Raw genomic sequence first — 23,634 nt, 5'->3', positions numbered from 1 at the left:
GCTTCACAAAATTCAAAACGGGTTAAAGTCGTTCGCTAAGTGTCGGAAATCAGGATGGTGGCTACTCTGGGGAGGAAGCAGCGGTGAGTAAGAAGAGGCAAGAGGGGGCCGGGGCGCTGCACACACGGGGTGGGGTGCTCCCTTGTGACACTCCATGACGATACACTTAGGAGTTATGCACTTTTACGTGTGTGTATCCTACGTTTGTTAAGAACTTTTAAACAACTGATAGACACACATGTAAACTGACTCCAGGAAAAACTGGTAGAAGTAAACAACTTAAAACTTGTGAAGAAGAGTCTGTTAATTCTCTAAGAACTCTTAATGCTCTGAGAACACGGTAGCGTTTAAATAAAAGCGACTAGCACCGACTTGTGAAGGGCAGTTGTTGGCAACGTCGAACTCTTCCTGCTTTCGACAGGCTTCCGCCAGGGCGACTCTGTGAACAGGGTCCCAAAGTTTCTCCTTCCGTTCTTTCTGCAAAGACAGAAAAATGACCTTCCTTGAGGCTGACATTATTCAGGTAAACCTAGATAGCCATTTGTAGTTGTTATGAGCTGTGATGCTACACAATTCTCCTAAAAGGGGTAAAAAAAAATAATCTATAATCAAGCTGATAAAGCAATGATCAGTTATAAAAAATTGATTAGCTCACTCACCACATCTAGGTTTTAAGAGAACAAGTTTACCAAGGCACAGCCAAATGTATTTTTACACAACATATGTCCCAATTTAAATCCTTCCCTTCTCCAAGAGTAACTAATACCATGTCAGGTAACTGATTGAAATCCCAGTCACTTGAAGAAAAAGTTTATTTTGAACCCTTACAGAATTGGGAAATGCCTTCAACCAAGAGCAAACAGAAGACAGGAGTAAGAGTGTCTGCAGTTGCATTTTGATGGACCTGCTGGATTCCTCAACCTCCTTCCTCTCTAGCCTGTTTTTTTTTTTCCCCACCCTCGTTGACTTGATAGGGTTCTTTGCTACTGAAATTGGTCTTACTTTCATCTCTAGTGCCTCCCAATGGAAGTCTGCTAATTAAAGAAATCCTTTCCAGTAAAATAATCAACTTCACTGAGCGAAGGAAGGGGATCCGCTTTAATTCAACCACTCTATTTGTATGTTAATCTGTACCTTAACACGGTTGATTAAATTTAATATAGTGCATAAAAACACCATGCATTTCAGCCTGAAATTTTAAAGTAACATAGTATCCAATAAAAGTTGAGTTAAGTGCATTTATTTTTTGTATTTTTTTTTTCCCAGAATGATTGGAATCTGACAAATAAGTAAAGGTGATAATATGTAAAGTACTGAGTAACTTCCTGACCCCTGGAGAAGCAAATCACAATACTAGATTAGATAAAAGGGCCCACAGGTCTTACCCGTGAGGCCCCTTTGCAAGGATCACATCTTGTTTTATAGTCGTTTTACAGTTGAAACCTGTATGGGCTACTAGCGTCCGCAGTCCTCTAAAGCAGCACTGTCAAATACGGCAGCCACTAGCCACATGTTGCTATTAAAACTTAAATTTTAAAATATTACATAAAATTAAAATTTCATTTCCTTCATCATACTAGCCACATTTCAAGTTCTCAACAGCTACTTGTGGCTCACGGCCACCATGATGGACGGATGAGGAACATTTCAAACCTTTCCATCATCAGTGAAAGGTCTATTGCGTTGTCTTAAAGCAGGCTCCTTCTCTTTCAATTCACAGTTCTTATCTCTCTAATGACAGACTGTGTTTCCTATCCTTCAGCTGCTTTAGGTCTGAGTAATTCTTTCCCTAATACTGAGTGATGACTGGGATCAAGAAAGCTAGGAAAAGACTAAGAAAATGGGACAAATTACCATAGAAACAATAGGAACGGGAATAAATAAGGCAATCCACTTTTAATCGACTGTCTTTAACTTCTCTGAAGTTAAAAAAAAAGTCCTTCAAAAATCCAGTGAAAGCATATCCCATCTCCCAGAAAAACACAAATCCACAAAATCTGAATATAACTTCAAGGTACTCACAGATTCCCTAAACTTACCCATGTATCCAACATTAAGAACCATGAATGAGTGACATTCCATTAAACAGAATCTTTAAGCAGTCACCACTTGAAAGCCTCCCAGACCCCCCAAACCATTAAGTGAGTGAGATTTTAGGAAATGTTTTTCTTCAGTATGAATAAAATTTGAGGAAGAAAAGAAGTCACTGATACTAGATCGCACGTTACCTGTATTCTTTCCTTGAGAGCCTTTGGATAGAAATCATAGCCGTTTTTGATGCCAATGTGGTACCTGCCGGAGGGATTTGTCCAGCTCGCAGGGATCTATAAAACATAAGAAGTAAATTTCTCACTCACTAAACGCTTCCCAAGTCTAATGACAGAGCCCTGGGGAAAAGGGAGGTATTCGAATGCCTCAACTTGGATGAGCAGGCTCACGTGGCGGAGCGACGTTTTTAATATCCTCAGTCGCCGCTTACTTATCTCTCTGGCTCTTTTTCTTCATCAGTGAGATGGTTTAAGGAGAACATCTTTCACTTACACAATGCTTTACAAAGTGCTTTCAACATCACATTAAACCACTAAGACCTTCCATTCCCCAAAGCATCAAGGACGCCTCACCTCCCCCCTCAGCCACTCCACTGCCCACCAACCAGGGGGGAGGGAAGCAGCGTACAGAAGCTCTCCACCCTTACATCTCCCATTAAGAAAAAGAACCTCACTCTCTCCTCTACAATACTATAGGGATATGCCCAGATACTTAAAAAAAAAAAGAGCTCTTTGAGCTCTTCAGAAAAAAGTTCTATAAAATCATGTTAATTACATATAACATCTTACAATAGTTATTTCCACTACCTCCAAGTATTTAAAACTAACACTTCCAGCTTTTAATTAACAGAATGATGTAAAGAGTACGCCCAGTTTACAAACAGAAAGCAAAGAAGCAGAAAGAAATTAAACTGCTGGCCCAAACAACAGAAAGGTTGGAAAGAAACCTGGAATCTTGTTCTATCACAGAGACAAAAACTTGGTGTAAGGGACATGGAATTTAAAGTCAGATAAACCCGGCAGCGCGCCCAAACTCTGCCACTAACCAGGTGGGACCTACAGGCTTCTGCTTCTCCATGTGCAAAGGGAAGAAAACACTCTTTACCTCCCGATTTGCATGAACGCCAACCAACTGGAAGTGTCAATCAAGGCGACGGGGACCCTTCAGACTCTGTCGCCACAGGACCATGGTCATCAAAACTGGCTTTTAAATGCGGACACGTTATGAAGCTGAACCACCAACCACTCGGGGCTGGTGGACTGACCAGTGATTCTTCCTCGTGCAGGGTCTGTAACCGACTCCTCCCCAAGTCCCCGAGTCCCTCTTCGTCAAATTACTCCCCAGGTAGGAAGCCTAGGAAGGAAATTTTCTCACAACTAAACAGAGGAAGACCATCATTCCCAGAACTTCAAAGATCCGCTGACTTCAAAAAGCATGCGTATCAGTAAGCTTTTCTGAATCAACTGGATGTCTGTAGAGTCTGTGAAATTTCAAATATGTTGGCACACAAACTAGTGCTTTTCACTCAAAGCTTATCAGCCTTCTGTAGAGAACAGAGATTCTTAACCCTAACATTCCCGCGACAGCCCGCGACATAACAAGAACAATAAATAAAGCGCCGCAACAACGAAAAGGTAAGTAGTCACTAGCTGGCAAATCCAAAGACTAGTTCATCACAGGTGTCTCACGACACAGGTGGCTTTGTCACCCTCCAGCAACAACTTCTTTGTGCAAAGAGATTACAAAAGGCTGTGAAATGCCGAAGGATTAAATGGAGTAACTAATTTAAATGGCTGCAAAATAATCAGGTGTTAAGACGATCACAATTACTTAAAATACGTATTTAATACAATAAAAATAATCCAACAGACATAATTTATGTTTCATTAAAATGAGACCAAATTCTGCAGGGTCCATGAACCAGATCCTTCTCAAATCACTACTATACATCTTCCTCAAAGTAAAGGCAGACTAGTTACTTACAAAAACTGAGCTAAAACACAAAAAATCAGAAGATAGAAATTATGCAGAATCATGGTTCTGCCAGCTAACCTTAACCGAGTTAGAGTGAAGCTAACTCTCTCCTCTGAGGCAATTACGGAGCATGTCATTTGACATATTTGAGTATTTCGTAATATGAAGTTACTTTTGGTCTCTTTTAAGAATCAAAGTGCTTATTTTGACCATTTTAAGCTGCCTTCTTCAAAAAGAGTTTTAATTACGTGGTAGTCACAATGTGGTAAAAGACCGACTTTCAAACGAGAAACAGAATCTCTTTAATTTCTAATTACACCTCGTTTCCCTGACTCTTTTTTAGAAGAGAGGATGCTTAACGAATTGAGGGTTTTCTCCACGAGACAAGTGTCATCGTCAGTTGTTAACGTTCCACGCAGGAAAACCTGAGTTTCTGCCTCAGAACTTCATGGTCCTGCCAGGACACACGGACCCTCCTTCCTTCAGCCACCACTGCATCTAACTACAGTGCTAAACCTGGCCAAGGCATTCACGGTCTCTGGACTAACTGGGTTTTTTTTACCATGTAAGGCTAAATATTGATGATTTTTAAAAATGACTTAAAGTTAAATGTGGTAAAATTTTAGAAAGCACTGTGCTTCCTTCCAAAAGCTACTAAAATCAGAATAAGGAAAAGGAAAAAACCAAAAACCCAAAGGACAAAGAATGGGCAATGAGGCTTTAGAAGCCAAAAGTCACCACATTTTGAAAGTTGCATAAAAAGAAGGCACTGAAAATTAGTGGGGCAACTGTGGAAGTTTAATACATGGTGTTGGGAACAAGTGGGTCTTCAGATGGAAAAAAGGATACAGGACTCCTATTTCAAACTAAGCATGAAAGCAATCCCAGGTGACTTCTAAGAACAAATATGAAAAGAAGAATGGTGAAAGTTTTCAGAAAATAAATATGGGAAAATATCTTCATGATTTGGGGACAGGAAGGATTTTTTTTTGCTATCAAATACGATCTTAAAAAACTCAAAGCAGTCCATCATAGTCACTCAGACATTTTGCTTCTTTTGCTAGTCCTTCATTTCTGCGGCTCCATGTTTTCTTCCTGTCTGAAAAGCCTCTTTTTGCTACTTCTTAAAAGTGTATCTGCTGGCTATAAATACTCTTAGATTTACCTTATCTGGGAATGTCTTTATTTCACCTTTTCCCCGAACACATTTTCACTGGATATAGACTTTGCAATCGACAGACCTTTTCTTTCTGCACTGGAAAAATGCTGTACCACTTCCTTCTGGACCCCAGGGTTTCTGATGAGAAAGCTAGTTACCTGAGCATCTTATCTTTGCCATCTATACAATGGGTCCCTTCTCTCCGGCAATTTTCAAGATTTTTTTCTTTGTCTTTCATTTTTGGCAGTCTGATTAGAATGTTTCTGGGCATGAATTTCTTTTGGTTTATCTTACCTGGGGTTCACTCAGCTTCTAGAATGGGTAGGTTTATATCTCTGCCACACTTGGGAGATTCTCTGCCACTATTGTTTCCAATATTTTTTTTCAGTAGCACATTCCTCTTCCTCTTTCGTGGGGTCTGACGATGCAAATATCTGACCATCTGTTATTGAGCTACCAGTTCCTAGAGCCAAGTCAGTAATTTTTCAGTGTTCTTCTCTTCCTGATTCAGAATGGAGGCTCTCCATTGGCTGATCTTAAAGTCCACGGACTCAGACCCCTCCGCCACCTCCATTCTGCTACTGCATCCACCCAGTGACGCTTTCTTAAAATTTCAGTCCTAAAATATCCATGTGAGTGTCTGTAGAGTTTCTATATCTTTGCTGAGTGTATTAGTTATTGCTGTGTTATAAATACAACAAACTTTGTGACTGGAGAGAGCACACTATTTACAATTTTACACATCCCATCCATCAGAAGCTGGCACAGCTTAGCTGGATCCTCAACTTGGCTTCAACCGAGGCGCTGGCCAGGGCCCTACTCTCATCCGGCACTTGACGCGTGATGGGTTTGGTGGATTTCACTTCCCTCTGTCTGTGAGACTGAGGGCCACTGATTCTCACTGGTTGTCATCTGGAGGAAGGACTTCTTAAGGACACAAAAAGCCCCAAACAAAAAGGCAAAAGACTGATATCCAACTACATCAAATTTAAGAACTCCTACTCATCAAAAGACATCATCTGGAAAGTGAAAATACGAGTACAGAGTGGAGAAGACACCATGTAACCCAAGGACAGGAAATCCCACAAATCATAACAACTCAGTATTAAAAACAAAGGGCAGGGCTTCCCCGGTGGCGCCGTGGTTGAGAGTCCGCCTGCCGATGCAGGGGACGCGGGTTCGTGCCCCGGTCCGGGAAGATCCCACGTGCCGCGGATCACGGCTGGGCCCGTGAGCCGTGGCCGCTGCACCTGCGCGTCCGCAGCCTGTGCTCCGCAACGGGAGAGGCCACAGCAGTGAGAGGCCCGCGTACCGCGAGAAAAAAACAAAAACAAACAAACAAAAAACAAAGGGCAAATGAACTCAAAGAGGCGCCTCACCAAAGAGGAAATCGAAGCGTCTAAGCAACGTGTGAAAAGGTGCTCAATCTCACTAGTAATTAGAGGAGTGCAAATTAAAACCACAATGTGATACAGCTAGATTCCCAGCCTATAAGCATAATTTTAAACGCCTAAAAACACCAAGTGTTAGCAGTGCAACTATTAAAACTCCTATGTACAGCTGGGGGAAACGTATTCTAGTACAAACACTTGGAAAAACTGTTTGGCGTCACCTAGTAAAGGTGTATCTCTATGACTCAGCAATTCCACGCCTAGAGGTACACATCCTAGAGTTATCTGTACATGTGTGCACAGGATTTGTTTGCAAGAATGTTCTCTAAAGAATTGTTAGTGACAGCTCCAAAGTGGAAACAACTCAACTGTTCCCCAGCAGAATGGACAGAATGTGGTACATACACACTATGTCACAGGCACAGCCATGAAACTCAACACAACATCGCTCCATGCAAATCATGAATCTCACAAACACCCAGGAAAAGAAGACATGAAATGACACACAAATGAGGCCGTTCGTATAAAGGTCACAGTAGGCAAAACTAACAAATATATTCCATGTATCCACATAGAGGTGGTAAAACTGTAAAGGAAAGCAAAGAAGAGATTATCACAAAAGTAAAAATGCATTGTGGGGCTTCCCTGGTGGCGCAGTGGTTGAGAATCCGCCTGCCGATGCAGGGGACGCGGGTTCGTGCCCCGGTCCGGGAAGATCTCACATGCTGCGGAGCGGCCGGGCCCGTGAGCCATGGCCGCTGAGCCTGTGCATCCGGAGTCTACGCTCCACAACCGGAGAGGCCACAGCAGTGAGAGGCCCGCGTACCGCAAAAAAAAAAAAAAAAAAAAAAAGCATTGTGATCTGGAGAACACAGAAAGCTTCTGAGGCCTGGCAATGCTCTCTCGGTCTTATCGGGTGGATAAAATGGCGTCCGTTTAAATTACTCATTAAACTGAACATGTGTGTTTCGTGCACTTTTCTTCTTGCCTGTACAATTTACCATGAAAGGTGTTATCCTTCCATTCACTCTTTTGCTTCTACCTGCACCTACAGTACCGCTGGCCATAAGTAACGGACTGCCAGTTTCTCAGGACAGCTTAGGAACAGCATCCTTAGAGAATGAGACGGCAGGAATCTTCAAAGCACCTAACTGTCGTTGATCTTAAACTGGCAGAAGAATTAGACATTAACCATCAGCAGTTTACGGGCTATTTGGAAGAAGCAGAAGGAGAATACAGGTATTTAACTCACTTTAAAGCACGGTTAAATCAAAGAAACTTGAAAACTTTACTGTGTTGCTTTCTGAAAACTGTGTACTGAAGAGTTCTGAGAGGTCCCACTAGCTAGAATCCCAGTGACTAACAACATTGTTCTTTTTAATGACTACTACAAAATATCTGAACACCTGCACATGCTTGGAAAAAAACTAACTGAACATGTGTGTCGCTGTGGTCTGTGTATGGCTGGAGACGGGAACTGTAACCAAGAGGACGGGAGGAAAGTTGCAATGAGGACCAATTAGTCCTCCGCCGCCCACCCCACGCCCTGCAGGAAGCTGACCAGAGACAGTTGGGACGTGAACTCTCTAGAGAGGTCTACGGAGCAGAGGGGAGAGATGAGGCACAGTGAAGAGGCTGCAAGAAATCTCCCCAGGTGCCGTTCAAGGCTCAGGTCCCCAGATGCTGACGGCCAGGCTTCTCTCTCACTCCTCCGCCCCCAAACTCCAGGCCAAACAGGCGAAGGTCCTCTTTGAGGTAACTGGGCATCTCAATGGAAAAAACACACCATATACGGAGATCCTGGGGCCTCCCACGATAGTATCATGACCCTACGGTGAGTCCCACACCACAGACTCTCCACAAGCAGAGAACTTCCAATCACCTTTCACGTGCCACTAAATCAGAGACAGCTGCGGTGAGGGGACACGCGAGGAAAAGCGCTCACGTCAAAAGCAAAGCACGAGGAAGAAGAGGCAGGGGAAGGAGGAGGAGGGTCAGGAGGAGGTGAAAAAAAAAAGGAGAGAAAACTGGAGGATCAACTAAAGAGGTCAGCGTCCACTTTACAGGAGTCCCAGATAAAAGAACAGCAAAAAAGTGGGAGGAGGTAACCCAAGAGACAATGCAAGAAAATTTCTCAGAAATGAAGGACCAGAGAGTTAAACCCTCTTCTTCCACTTCTAATTCTACAGCTAAAGTCTAAAACTAGGGGGTAAAAATTAAGAATAAAAAGTATTTTCGCTTGTCATTTAAAACTCTGAAGATAATATATCAAAGCCTTAACCCTGGCTGAGCAGGAATTGGTGGTGATCCATGGAAAGAGGACTGAACTTTTCTTTAGAAGCCTTGTAGAAGGTTCTTTAAACTATGCAGACATACTGGATACAATTAAAAATTAAATTAAAAAAACTCACTATACTGATGGGCTGAGAACAGTTAAGAGCACAGCTAAAGAAATATATCACCAAGTTGAGAAAGGATGTAAATACCAATCTATCAATTTTCTGATCTTACTTCACAGCCATGTATACAATACACTAATTCTACCTTTAAGCACTAGTAACATTACAAGCGTGGATGGTTTATCTAGAGCATGGGCTACAGCTATTCAAAACTAGATTTCTGAGGATACTATTGATACTTCATATGATCCTAAATCTGCCTGACTTACTAGGAATGCTCTCTAGTTTCCCACAGTACTGTAACTCACAGGAATCCCATGTTTCTCTTTGAAACATACTCTAAATAACAAGGTTGACTTGCGAAAGACAGGCAAAACTAGAGCAATTCAGATGTGCAGAAAGTCATTTCCCTGCAGTATTTCTTTTTAAAGCACGTGGTGCCTTTGTCAGCCCGGGCTGCCATAAGAAAATACCACAGACTGGGTGGTTTAATAACAGACATCTGTTTTCTCACAGTTCTGAAGGAGCACGAGATCAGGGTGCTAGCATGGTCGGATTCTGGTGAGACGCCCTTCCTGGCCTGCAGGCATGGCTTTCTCATGGTGTCCTCACAGAGAAGAGAGCAAGCAAGCTCTCCCTTGGAAGGGCACTTATCAAGGCTCTAATCCCATCGTGAGGGCCCCTCCCTCATGACCTCATCTAACTAACACTAATCACCTCCCAAAGGTCCCACCTCCTACTACCATCACACTGGGTGTTAGGGCTCAACATATGAATTCAGGGGTCACACATGCAGTACACAACACACGGAAAAAGAAGCAAAACTGGGATATGAACGCCTGCCATCTGCCTGTGACAGGCAGATTCCGCCTTAGAGAAGGCGGAACTGTGAACATGAGGAGATGTTACTCCTGTGATTATGTTATGGGAAGTAATATGGCAAAGGTGGAGGGATTTTTCAGATGCAATTAAGGTCCCTAATCAGGTGACCGAGTTCATCAAAAGGAGAGTGCCCTGGTGGGCCTGACCTAATCAGGCAAGCTCTTTAAAAGAGGGACTGGGGCCAGCCCCGAGGTCGCAGAGATTCTCCTGCTGGCCTTGAAGAAGCATGCTGTCATGCATGAACTCTCCCAACAACAAGGTGAGCCTGGAAGGCGATCCTGAGCCTCAGCTGAGACCACAGCCCCAACCAACACCTGACTGAGGTCTCGTGCAGCCCTGAGCAGAGAACCACAAAAAGTCGTGCCCGGACTCCTGACCCACAGGAACCGTGAGAGAGTAAATGTAGGAACACATGTGGTAAGCTGCCGTTCGTGTTAACTTGTCGTGCAGCACAGAAAACTAATACACTGCTGTGACGATCTTACCCGAGAGACAAGGTCTAAACATGGTTCAGAGAGATGGTAAAAGATGGGACGGTGAATATAGCTCTTTGGATATCTAAATAACCACAAATTTACCTTCCAAACTAATTCTGCTTGTTTGAAAAGATAAGAGTACTGAAACACAATCAAATTCTTGCCATCTAACAAACCCATTAGCTAATATCTGATGAACTGCTTTATGTTTGTTTCCTAATCACCTTTCATGTTCGCTTACCCCAGCCTTTCTACCAAGTACATGGGATAACACAAGGTCAGATATTTAAGTCCACAAATATTAAAGCCTAAATATTTCAAGTTCAAGTTCCCAGAAGGGAAAAGCGGAAGGCAAAACTACATTCTCATCACTTTTCCCACCTTTCCGCTTAAATCTTAAAATTTTTAGAATTCAGCAGCCATACTGGAAAAAAGAACAAATCCCAATTCCAAGCCCACTATCAAACAACAAAAACAATAACTTCCACTAAGATGGACCCTAAGGGTCCACACCACCTGGTACCCATGCCCTTGTAAAATCCCCTCTCTGTAAGCGTGTGCTGGGTCTACTGACTCCCTTTGAAAGGAAAGAACATGGCAGAGGTAACAGGCATCACTTGCAACATTATTTTACAAAGGGACCAGAGCCTCCACCGGGGCTCTCTCTGACTGCTCGCCCTGGGGAAGGCAGCTGAACGCTGCGGAGCGGCCGCGTGGAGAGGCCCATGTGCTGAGGAACCAAGCCTGCCAATAATCACAAATTCCCCCTCCCCAGCCACGCCGAGCCTTCAGATGAAATCACAGCCCTGGCCAACAGTTAGTAAGCTCAGGAGAGATCTTGAACAGAGGCACCCAGCTAAGTCACACCCAGATTCCCGACTCACAGAAACTGTAAAATAACAAATGCTTGTTGTTCCAAAGCATGAAGTTTTGAGGTGATCTGTTATACGGCAATAGGTAACTAACACCATACCATGAAATGTAAGGTAAAAACGCAAAATGCTTCGAGGTGATGGTACAAAAGAAAAGAAAAAAATTCAATAAAAAGATAAAAGCTCCAACCTTAAGCACTCTTCCTGAAAGACCAATAATTTCACCATCTTTTGGCTCTACCACTGTAGCAGTGTTCACATCACCACTTCCTGTTGTGTCAATGATATCAATGATTTTAGGTCTTCCATCAGTTGTAACCTGAAAATTAAGAGACAATTAAAATATGAATTATAGATTGTAGTTGTTATCCTTAAAGCAATGCCAGCTCCCGTATGTGTGTGTGTGTGTGTACGTGCACATGTACCCATACCTAAAATATCCTATAAAATCTGCATTCATTTTAAAAAGAGAACTGAAGTTTTAAGCCAAAAGCCTGACAGATACTAACAAGAAGATTCAGTCACAGCAAACAGCACAGAATCCTTCAAATGGTTTCACGGGTTCAGGTAGATACTTCTTGAGCACTTACCACAGGCCACACTCTGTTAGGCGTCAGGAGTGCAGCAATGATCAGGACACAAAATTCCTGACTTCACACACTCTGTGTTACACGGACTCAATAAACAAGTCAAATATATAACACGTCAGATGGTAATCACGGCTGTGAAGAAAACCAAGCAGGGAAGGGAGACAGGTGGTATGGGGCTTTCAATACTAATTAGGCTGGTCAAGAAAGGTACCACTGAGAAGGTGACATTGGAGATAAGGTCTGAAGGAGGTGAGTTCTCGGCTGCACAAAGCACTAAGGGGAAAACGTTTAATAACATTTCATTACTGGAGGCCACACTGACACTCGAACTTCTTAAATCAAGTTCAGACTTAGCACTCACACTTGTCTCTCCCCAGGCCTTGCCATCTCAGGAAGCCAACACACACCCAGCTGCTCGAGCCAGAAACTTATAGAGTCCTCAGATTCTTGAGTTTACTCCTCACAGCGAATCTCGCAGGAAGTCCTCTTCCCTCGACCTCGAAAGCACAGTTCAGACCCACCTTCCCTTGATTTTTCACTACTGGTGTCCTGAAGCTCTCCACCACCATCACTTCCTGCTCATAACGCGATGCTGGCTCCCGGGAGGCCCTCCCTCCACGAGCAACGGTAAAGCGAGTCGGGTGGTGCCGGCCCTCCGGTGAAGGCCCTCAGGGGGCTCCCAGAGCCCGGGACCGGACGCTGCCAGGGTCCCAGTCTCTCCCGCCTCTGACCACCTGGTCTCCTTTCAAGTCCTTGGACGTGGCCACCGTCCTCCCGCCTCACGACTTTCTGCGCCAGGTCCTCCTGCTGGGAATTCTGTTTCTTCCGTTGTTCCGCGGGTCTCCCAGTTTCACCTCTCCGTCCTCTAGTAGAATGCCGCCCCCTTCAGAAGGGCCTCCCTGATGCTCTCATTCAAGGGCTCCTCATCCTAAGCCTGACTACTCTCTCTCACTGTACTTGTTTCCTTCACAGAACTTAACTCAATTCGCACGTACAGGTTGTGACTCTTCACCTGCTTGCACTGTCAGAAGATAAGCTCCATAAGGGCAACGGCTATGTCTCTTTTATTCACCAAACTACCCCAAACCTAGCAGTGCCTGTTAGGGACTCAAGGCATATGGGATTGCTGTTTGGCCTGACACGAATTACTTAGCATTAGATTGATTTTCCCCAGCTGTGGTACCTTGGCCAGCCCCAGACTTTCATCTGGGCCATGCTGACTGCTACAGCTAACAGCAATACTGAATATCCTTGTTGCCTTTGTGGGAAAAACTATTTTGGGGCTCTTTCTGGGCTAGCTTTGCAAAGGGAATTTGAAGCATTCAAGATATACATGCTGAGTTACCAGCAGGAATCAGGTGTGGAGATACAAAAAAGACAGAAAAATGAAGACACCCCCCCCCCCCCACGCTCAAGAGAGAAACAGGAATGTGAAGAAATGCCTATAGTGTGACAAGAATACAGCCTTCAGATTCCTTTTCCACCCAGAGAATTCACCCTCTTTGAGATGAAGTGTAGTGTCCATCAGTAGGAGTCTTTCTGGTCTCACGCCCTCCTCCCCAACACCAACCGCAGTGTCCTCAGAGCTCTGCAGTTAAGGTGTACCCGAAAGGAGGCAGGGGAATTCACTATGTAGAGGAAACAAACACACGGGGTTTTTTTTTTCGACAAAAGGCAAAACAAGGGGGTGGCTGGTGGATTCCAGATCTCACTCCAATCATCGACCAACTGGGGGCTGACAGCTCTGTCAGGGGCCACACAGCTGTTATTTTTATGAATGGTAATTCATCAGCTGGATGTTTATCTCGGGGGGGGCTGTCTATACTAGTAACAAGTATTCTAATATATTGAGAAGGCTCAAATTCATAATTAGGGGCTTCCCTGGTGGCGCAGTGGTTGAGAGTCCGCCTGCCGATGCAGGGGACACAGGTTCGTGCCCCGGTCCGGGAAGATCGCACATGCCGCGGAGCGCCTGGGCCCGTGAGCCATGGCCGCTGGGCCTGCGCGTCCGGAGCCTGTGCTCCGCAACGGGAGAGGCCACAACAGTAAGAGAGGCCTGCATACCGGGAAAAAAAAAAATCATAATTAAACAAAAATCACTGCAGAAATCATACCAAACCCTGATAAAATTATGATAAAACTTAAATCTGGGGCTTCCCTGGAGGCACGTGGTTAAGAATCTGCCTGCTAATGCAGGGGACATGGGTTCGAGCCCTGGTCTGGGAAGATCCCACATGCCGCGGAGCAACTAAGCCCATGTGCCACAACTACTGAGCCTGCGAGCCACTACTACTGAAGCCCATGTGCCACAACTACTGAAGCCCGTGCACCTAGAGCCCGTGCTCCGCGATGAAGAGCAGCCCCCACTCGCCACAATTAGAGAAAGCCTGCGCACAGCAATGAAGACCCAACACAGCCAAAAATAAATAAATATATAAATAAATTTATTTTTAAAAAAACAAATCAGACACTGATTTTGAAGGGACTGGCTAGTATCTCTAAGAATAAAATAAAATGAAAATAAAGCAATGAAGAAAAATGTAAGAAAATCTAACAAAAATAGAAACCACTAAGAGGAAGTTAATACTCTCCTATAAAGTTAAAACTAGCCAGATCATGTACTAAGACCATAAGCAAATAATCTATTTTAAAATGTATTCCAAATAAGCACATAATTTGAAAGTTACACCATAGCACTAAGAACACAAACCATCTCTCTTCGTTTTCTCGTTCAATGACCAAACAACTTCGGTGAATTGAGATCAAGAATCACAAGAGATCACTAACAAGTCAGACACGGATCCCTCTCATTAGAAACCTCATTATGAGTGTGTGAGCAAAGGAAGAAAGCCTAATGGGATTTAGTGGCTTATTTACCATCTACTACTGCCACAAGCTTTACTCACTAGGATCTCTCTCTCTCTCTCTCTCTCTCTCTCTCTCTCATTAAAAATTCTTAGACACGCAGTTACTCCTTCCTTCAACCATTAGGTAAAGGGAACCACTCCACTGGAGATAAGAAGATACAAGAGGGAGTTTAGGGTTAGGAAGGACAGGTTTTAAAAAGGCCAATCAGCTGAGAACTTTGCAGAGGCACTCTGGGAGGAGGACAGAAACTGAACTGCTAACACTGGGACTCTATCCCTCATCTTTGAGGTTGGGGAGGGGTAACACGGGCCTGAAGGCACAGTTACTATGAGGAGAGCTAAGGTGATAAGCCCTGGGAACGGGGGTGGGAGACTGAGATGCTTACTGGGCGCCGCTGGCCAAACAGAACAGAAATGGCCCAAAGGTTCTCCTCAAACATCAAGAATCTAAGTTACTTTGTGTCTCCACTGAAACAGTTACAGTGAAGTTGGTGAGGGTTTGTAGAGGACAGGAACAAAAGGGGGAAGTTCACAAAGTATCCTGCACAAACCGAAGTGAACGAATACGCATCCACTTGAAATTTCAGGGAAGATACTGAAAACACTCCTTTAAGCAAAGAATGGTATGTCATAAACAAACACTATTAAATGACTGTTATTCTAAGAACATAAGGATGAATGAATAAGACAGGCTTTGCTTTCAGAAAGCTTACAATCCAGTTGGGAAGACAAATGAGAAAAGAGAACGGGACTTTCCTGGTGGCACAGTGGTTTAGAATCCACCTGCCAAAGCAGGCGACACAGGTTCGAGCCCTGGTCCGGGAAGATCCCACATGTGGTGGAGCAACTAAGCCCGTGCGCCGCAACTACTGAGCCCAAGTGCTGCAACTACTGAAGCCCACGTACCCAGAGCCCATGCTCCACAACGAGAAGCCACCACAATGAGAAGCCCGCGCACCGCAACGGAGAGCAGCCGCCGCTCATCACAACTAGAGAAAGCCCACGCGCAGCAACAAAGACCCAACGCAGCCAAATAAATAAATTTTTTTTTTTTTTAAAAAGAGAGAACAGCAATATAGAACGATAAATAATAATGATAAGGACAGTGTCTAGGAAAGCATGTAAGAACACAAAAGCCAGCTTGGGGGAATCAGGAAAGGCTAACTGAAAGGGAGATCATAAAACTTAAATTAATGGAGAGCACCCACTATTAGTAACCAAGTACATACCTATGATAACTTCCTTACTGTACTCCACTATATTTTAGTGAATGTAAAATTAGAGAGACTTTTGTAGGACTACTTCCTCCTTCCCAAACGATTTTTTCCCCATGAGGAAATTGCAGACATTATCACATATATACATTTTTTTTCAATTCAACACAAATTGTTACGAGCACATTTCATACAAAATGAATTTGGATATATGCTTTCTAGGAATTTTAACTGAACCAGCAAAAAGGTAGATAAGCCGATATACTAAAATGAAACATTTTAGGGAATGCCCTGGCAGTCCAGTGGTCAGGACTCCGTGCTTTCACTGCTGAGGGTCTGAGTGCGGCCAAAAAAAAAAAAATGTTAAATGCTGTAGGATATGAAAAAATTGCTATGAGAGCAAACTAAATAACTGTCACCAGGGACTGGGCCTTACTCCTCTTTGAACCCCCAGGTCCTAACACAGCGGTTGGCACATACACATACACACACAGTGGGGGGCTGAATTAATATCACTAGACAACCCCGAAGGTAACAGGTGAAGGCCCAGCTGGTCTTCAGGGATTAGGTGGGCATGTACAGGTGACTGTAGAAGGCCCTCAGGCAGATTAAACCCCACATGCAAAGGCGTGTGTTGCGGAAAGACCTGGAACATCTGGGTGAGAGGAAAGCTGTGAAATGGTGTCAGTGAAAGCACAGGCGGGGTGCTTCAATGGTGGGGCGGAGTGGACGTGCACAGAAGAAGGGGTGGACGAGAACCCAGGCTACGCAGAGAGCTGGAGCTGAATGGCAAAGAGCCGTGCAAAGTTCGAACCTGGGGTTTGATCGCAAAGACAACGGGGACACCCAAAGAGCTCTGCCTTATACTACACACAGAGGTGGGATGGGTGGTTTTTTGGTTTTGTTTTTTGTTGTTGTTGTTTTTAAGGAGAGTAACTTTGGCAATGTGAAGGGTGACCAATGGCAGCCAGGAGACCCGCTGGCTAGCAGGGGTTTACTTCCAGGGCCAGTCCAAGCCCCATCTCTTGTCCGCGAAGCCTGACTGCTCCAGCTCTCGCTGGTCCCCGGATCAACCTGTTAACAGTTACCTGCAGGACGACATAATCTCTTAACGCAGCATGTTAGGGACCTGACAGGTGCCTGAATATCTGCTGAGGAAAAGACTTAATCGTGTATTTAATTACTCCTCCTCTCATGCTGGCCACCCTCTACATTTAACGAAGCCTGCACGCTATCACAAAAGAGGACTGGGCCCAAGGCCGGCCCCAAAGACTGGGGCTAGAATGGGACTCCCCACTGTGTTCCTGAAAACTCTCCCTTGCACCCCCAGCCCCCTACTCAGACACCATCTGCCTTTCCAAATGTCCAGTTCAACCTCCTCTTCCTATTTCACTCTTGCCTTCCACTCTATTTCTAACCACCTTCTTATCTTAATGATGTATACACAGATCTACAAAATACATTTGTTAAAGGTAAAGGGGGGGAAAAAACCCTTAAAAAATTCACGCATGTTTGCAAGCCACCTTAGTGAACTTCTTTCAGATGGCCATGTTTAGGTCAATCTCTCAGAGTTCAAGTTGTTAAAAGATAAGAGTTATGTTTTCATTTTACTTCAAACATGTTGTTGCTCAAACATTTACTATTACATGCACATAATATCTAATGCGTATTTATCCTTCAGAGAGATAGTGGTTCAAGATCCAGCATAAACTCCCTCTACTAAATAGCCTTGCCTAAGAAAAATCAGTGTTTAACACTTTTCATGAGCACTTTAAGAAGTCACATGTAATTAATCGCCTCAATTTTCAGAGCAACACTGGGGGATGAGAATTACTGCTACTTTATAGAGAGAGTAATGGAATTATTTGATAAGCAAGTCTGGGAAATTCTACAAAAGCATTTTTCCCGAGACACTACTCCTCCAAACTCTTCTGATCCCCTTATTATCCTGACAAAAGAGCCAGTGACCACTTACCCCAGCTGTTCTCCTCCCACTTTATCCCTATAAAAAGTAAACACACACCACACCAGAATGGAAACCATTAACTGCCCTGTAATGAAGCCTCAATGAGGTGATAGCTGTCACTGCTGTAAATCTTCGGAGTTCTCAAGAAAACTAGACCACCAGAGCTACCAGGAGGGAACGCATCACCTGCTCCTCTTCTGATGCACCAAGGCTGCCTGGCAGGGCCGCCACGAGGTCTGTTGCGCTTCAGAGTGCTGCTGAAGAATGAACAGGAGGAAGCAACATTCCCAGAGGGATTCTCTACAGAGTCGGCCAGACTGGGAACCAAACGGGTTCCCTTCTCCCCCCCCCCGCCGGCATATCACCCTAACTTCCAAAATGATACCGCAGAGGAGGGAGAGGCATGGGGGAGGAGGAGAATTATTAAACTTCAGGGTTTTAAGAAATACAGGGGAAAGACTGATAACAAGGAAGAGATCAGCATACAGGAGGATTAGCCAGGTTAGACGTTTGGGAGATGAGTCTTGAACAGCTGGGAAATTCTGTTTATTGCTGGGTTTCGGTGTAAGGACCAGGCTACTAAATTTACAAAAGTCAAACTGAAGACTTTAATGAGAACGCTTTCAACAGACAGACGCATTTTTAAAAATTACCTTTCCGCATGGTACCTTGATCTAACGATTTCAAAGGTGGCTAAGGCAAAACAAAATAACTTTAAAAAATCATGAAGTATGTTATCTTACATTTTGAAGTTGAAAAAAAAATACGGAAGCATAATTTAATGCAGTCTGAAGAGTTCGCCAAAAACAAAGTTGCGTTCTTCTTTTTATCAAAGACTAAGCCATGCGTTTCACTGACCCTAACAAGTACATTGCGGACGAGGGTTAAAAATAGAATACATAAAAAGTACCAGAGGAAACAATTCCGGAAGTTGACCGAGTAATCTTCTTGAAAGCCGGCTTTCGTGTTTCAAGATAAACTATTCCTCCCCAAACCAAACCTCCCGAACGACAGCAATAAAAATGAAGTTCTGATTGGTTATTTGCCCCTCCCCTGTTTCCTTCCCACCGCCCACCCCCATGAATAACAAAACAGTAAAATCCTCGCTTGCAAATAACAGGCACCGGCCGGTTGGTGCCCAAGACACGAGGCACCCGCGGAAGAAGGCGGTGTGCTGGGCAGGAGCCCGAGGGCCCGGGCCTGGAGGCGCCTGGGTAGGAAGGAGCTTCCTGGGCGACCGGCGGCCCCGGGCGCCCTGACCAGCCGCTTTTGTCTGGGCCGGGATCCGGGCCCAGCCGGGGCGCCCGGCCGCCGGCCCCTCGCCCCCCGCCCCCCGCCGAGCCCTCCGCCTCCTCCCGGCGGCTCCCCCTCCGCCGCAGAGCGGGCTTCGGCCTGCAAGGCTCCGACGCCGCGTCCCCTCCGCGTTCCCGGCCCCGTGGCCGGCCGCCCGCGCCCCCGCGCCCGGGCCCTCGGCGGCTGCCGCACCTGCATGCCCGGAGCCCCGGGGTCGACCCCCGTGTCCAGGACAGCGATGAGCACCCCCCGACCGTCATACTCCGGGTAGCGGCAGAGGAAGGATGCGGCCCCAGTCTCTTTCTTCGGGAGGAGGCCGTGGAAAGGGAAGGGCTCCTCGTTCGCTGCGGTGGCCATGAACGCAAGCTGGAGGGCGAAGAAGAGGAAAACTGCCAGGCTGCGCGCGGACGAGCTGCGCGAGGACACCCGGACGGCCGCGGGCCTGGGCGGGGGCGACGGGCGGGGCCAGCCGCCGGCCAATCCAGGCCCGCCAGGGAGAGGCGGCCAATCACGCGCTGCTACGTAAGCCAACGGTGCCGCTCTCTGGAGCTGGGCCCGAGTGTTGCCCGGGCCGCAGAGAAGAAGGCGGAGTCGGAGGCTTCAGTTCTCGAACCTGGGGTCTTAAAGAGACTCGAGTTGGGGATTTTTAGGGGACGGCCGGCTCCCAAGCAAAGGGTCCGCGTGTCCCGGGCCGAAACACTCCTCCGGGAACGGGAAAGGAAATGGGCTGCCAGTCTGTTGTAGCAGGTACCTCCCGCTGGCAAGCGATGGTTTCCGAACTTGTGGTTGTGGACTAAACTTTTCAGTCAGCTGCTGCAGGATCCCCGGTTGACCCGAGGAAAGGGGGCCAACTCTCGCTCGCTAAACCCCTAGGAGTGTTGGATTTTGGCGAAATGTCGGTACAAAAATGTTTGAGAGGGAGCTCTTTGATTCGGTGGTGTAGGGATTGTGTTCCCCTTTCTCGAGTGTGTCCCTTTGATGCGGGAGCGGGGGGGGGGGCGTATGGGGGGGGCGTATGGGGGGGATGGGCCAGAGCTGCAATCAACAGGAAGTGGGTTGTTGGCCGTTCAGTCGGCCTCGTAGCCAGTAACAAATACCAGCCTGAAGTGGGCCCCTCCTATCCTCATTGCTCACCCTGGGCTTCCGGGATTTCTGAAAAACATTTTTTTTTTCACTCTCTCTTTAAATTGATGTTCCTCGTTGGTCCTGAAGGTTCTCCACTAAATTATCGAGCCATAATTTGCAGTTTTTAAGATTAACAGTGGCGGCTATCAATTGCTCCGTGCTGCATTAGTGGCCTTACTGATCTGTCTGTATTCTTGTCAGGGTAATCTTAGTGTTTTGTGTGGGTGTGCACGCGACCTCTTTGGCAATCTGGCGGGGCTTATGGACACCTCAGAACAATTTTAAACTCATAAAATTTAATATATAGAATTACTCCGGAAATTATGTTGAAATAGTTATCAAAATATGAAAACCAACTTTATTATATAGCAAGTTTTATACATATAGTTATGTGTATGCTTCTTTGCATGAAATAACAGGAGCTAGCGCCAAATCTAATAAGTTCCCATAATATCAAAATAGTAAAGAGCATAAATAGTATTTTGACACACCTGTAACGTACTGTGATAAACATTTTTATTGGTGAAACAGTAACAAACAGTGACTGCTGATACCACTCTGGTTATTACCTACATCTGTAATTGAAGGAAATATTTAATTAAAAGGTTAGTGGAAGTAAGGATGTTTTGGTTTTTTTTTTCCTACTCAAGTTTTTGAACCCCTCAGATTCTATCATGGACTCCAGGTTAAGAATGCTTGGTGTAAAGGGAAATCCTATGTACACCAGTTTCCAATCCATAGCATTGGGAGATTCTCCACTAAATCTCAAAAATTACTGTAATGGCTGTGCAATTTCTTTGAATTGATTACTTGTCCATTTCTTCTATTCCATAAATTTATTTATTTTTTTTTGTGGTACGCGGGCCTCTCACTGTTGTGGCCTCTCCCGTTGCGGAGCACAGGCTCCGGATGCACAGGCTCAGCGGCCATGGCTCACGGGCCCAGCCGCTCCGCAGCACGTGGGATCTTCCCGGACCGGGGCACGAACCCGTGTCCCCTGCATCGGCAGGCGGATTCTCAACCACTGCGCCACCAGGGAAGCCCTATTCCATAAATTTAGAGAAGCATGTTCTCTTTAGTGGAGAGGAAATGGAGAATAGTTAAAATGTCTTCTTTCCTACTCCCAACTGTGTTTATGTTACCTCTAGAAAAGGGCTTAAAATTAATGGTAAAGAAAAGACACACTCAGAAGATATTCAAATAGAACATGTAGTGACAGAATGGAATAGCTTCCAGTTTCAAAGGAACCGGTAGTCCAGTTGCTTCATTTTACAGATGAGGAGCAAAAGGTGGACAGGTTTACTGACAGCCGTGGGTTATGAAATGGAGTTTCATAATGGGAAAAAGCTGGATTTCTGTTCTCATAGTCTGCCCCCAGTATTTTCTACCACACCTGTTGTGCTCTCTGACCAGAGTGTCACCCAGTGAATGGATGGTGAGTGAACTGTTCATTGTGAAACCAAAGTGGCAGACTTTTTATTAGACTCCTATAACAACGTTCTTTAAAAAAATTTTTTATTTTTTTGCTTACGGCTCCCATAAAAGTGTTTTAGAAAAATCACGTACCCTCTTGTATAGTTTTAATATAACTTTTGAAATCTGTCATCCTACGTTCAAGAAATTATAAAGGATGTGATATCTGGCATTTTATAAATATTGACATTCTTTAATGAAGCTTCTACATCATTCATTTAAATATAGCCAGTTGAATGTTACTCTTTGATATCTGCCATTCTATTTATATACCGGAACATATTCCATTTAAAATCAGATATCTGACATCATTATTTCTTCTTGAAATTTTATTAACATTCTACACAGAATTTTATTCTAATGTAATTTACATTTATGATGGAAAGTAGTATTGATCATTTATTATTATCTGCAACAAAAATATGTATGTTAATATTTAATTTAAAATTTTTTCCTGGGATCAAAGTGTTAAAATTTTCCTTTTGGATTATCTTTCAATTACTGGAAAGTTGATCAAAAGGACATAAATAAATCTTAAGCTTTGATAAATATTTGATTAAGATAAAAATTACAGAACAAAAAGAAAATTTTTATTGAAAATGCAGTTCTTAAAAAGATGCATGAGATGCATGTTTCGGGGCTTTGATGAAAAGTTTTACTGACAGTTTTTCAAATCGTCCCTTTATTTGATGCCCAAGAAGCTATTTCACCTGAACGTGATGCACGATAGTAAGATGCCTTTTTTTTCTAGGAAGCTGGAGACCCAGCTGTGAAACAGGTGCGAAGGGGAGGCGGTATGTCCTCCCATCACAGGCACGTCTTCAAGCAGATAAGTTTGGAAAAGAGTAGATAGGACATGTGAGCCTCTGGAAATTGATCATATTGAAATTATCCATGACTTTAAACCACAGTTTGAAGACCACTGTTTTAAAAAAGCCCTGAAATCACTTTAACTCAATAAGAAGTCATTTACTCTTTGTCTTCAAGCCACAGTATTCTCCACATTCTGCGTTTACACCTCCTCCTCTCTGGATTTAATGACATTGCCAGCTAAGGGAAAGCTCTCAATGCCAAGTCCGTTTGCGCAACTTGACAAACAGTTTGACAGTTCATTGGCTTTAAGAAGAAAACAATGAAGATATAGATAAATACAACCAGGGCTTAGGAATGGGGAGGAGGAGGAGGAAGGGGATGTCAGGACACAACAGGGACAGCAGCCCGGGGCATCCTATGTGGGGTAAAGTAATAGGCTGGACGCACGCACCCTCCCACATAGCATCGTTCGGAGCGGGAAGGGCAGAGCGGGGTGTTCCCGAGGGCCACCTCCCGTCCCCATCACCCGCCGGGTGGGAGGCTGCGCGCCAGTGCAGAGGTGCGGGCAAAGGCATCGCTTCCCGTGAGTCACTTTCTTTGTAGCTATTGCGGCACCGTATCATTTAGAGAATATTCTTTAATCAAGTATCCGAAACTGCGCAGAGGTTGTGAAAGCGTCATCGTGTCCCAGATGCCGGGCGTAGAACTCCTGCGCAGCGTTAGCAGCGAGGCCACTCCTCCCGTGGCGGCCCCCAGGCGGTGATGGAGGGAAGTAGAAACGCTAGGGCCGGGCCGTTCCTGGGAGATGAGAAACTTCCGTGACAGCGGATTTGGGCTGGAGGACTCCCCTCCGTCTTTGCCAAGCCTCCCCTAGGCTGCGTGGCACCCAGCCTTTGCTTTTCTCTTCTTTTCTCAGGGTCTAACTTGCCTCGCGGCCTGATGGCCCTCCCGGACTATTTTACCTTACACAGACAGGCAGTTCCCCCGATAGAATCCTTGCTCCTTTAAGCCATTCTTGGCACTTGCTTCTCGGAGGACCCGGACTAAACTAGCTCACAGCAAACCGAGATTCAGGTGCTTCAAACTTCACC

At 45.0% G+C, this 23,634-nt stretch overlaps 2 protein-coding genes across 13 annotated transcripts in view; one reads left to right on the top strand and one right to left on the bottom strand.

Annotated features, from left to right (window-relative positions):
- The window catches only part of TPP2 (tripeptidyl peptidase 2), a 67,982-nt gene extending 48,397 nt beyond the window's left edge, over nt 1-19,585 (bottom strand). For 4 of the 12 annotated variants that reach the window (XR_010837331.1, XR_010837332.1, XR_010837330.1 and 1 more), the window contains exons 1-4: nt 19,325-19,580; nt 11,393-11,521; nt 2,229-2,324; nt 373-477 (exon numbers count right to left, since the gene is read on the bottom strand). Coding sequence is in view for 6 of the 12 variants with exons in the window: in XM_059042404.2 (XP_058898387.1) it covers nt 373-477; nt 2,229-2,324; nt 11,393-11,521; nt 19,325-19,489 (495 nt within the window). In the remaining 6 variants the exon portion in view is untranslated. Of the gene's footprint in view, nt 1-372; nt 478-2,228; nt 2,325-11,392; nt 11,522-19,324 lie in introns of all 12 variants that reach the window. The other 8 variants (XR_009331848.2, XR_009331847.2, XM_059042407.2 and 5 more) reach the window with 3 other exon arrangements.
- A 120-nt stretch (nt 19,586-19,705) lies between these two features.
- The window catches only part of FGF14 (fibroblast growth factor 14), a 718,038-nt gene continuing 714,109 nt past the window's right edge, over nt 19,706-23,634 (top strand). Inside the window, exon 1 of the mRNA XM_067016974.1 lies at nt 19,706-19,879. Coding sequence (XP_066873075.1) covers nt 19,855-19,879 — 25 coding nt within the window. The 5' untranslated portion in view covers nt 19,706-19,854. The remainder of the gene's footprint in view (nt 19,880-23,634) is intronic.

The sequence above is a fragment of the Kogia breviceps genome, chromosome 16 (assembly GCF_026419965.1).
Source record: "Kogia breviceps isolate mKogBre1 chromosome 16, mKogBre1 haplotype 1, whole genome shotgun sequence".
In the NCBI taxonomy this organism is placed as follows: domain Eukaryota; kingdom Metazoa; phylum Chordata; class Mammalia; order Artiodactyla; family Physeteridae; genus Kogia; species Kogia breviceps.
This window is presented reverse-complemented; position numbering and strand designations above follow the sequence as displayed.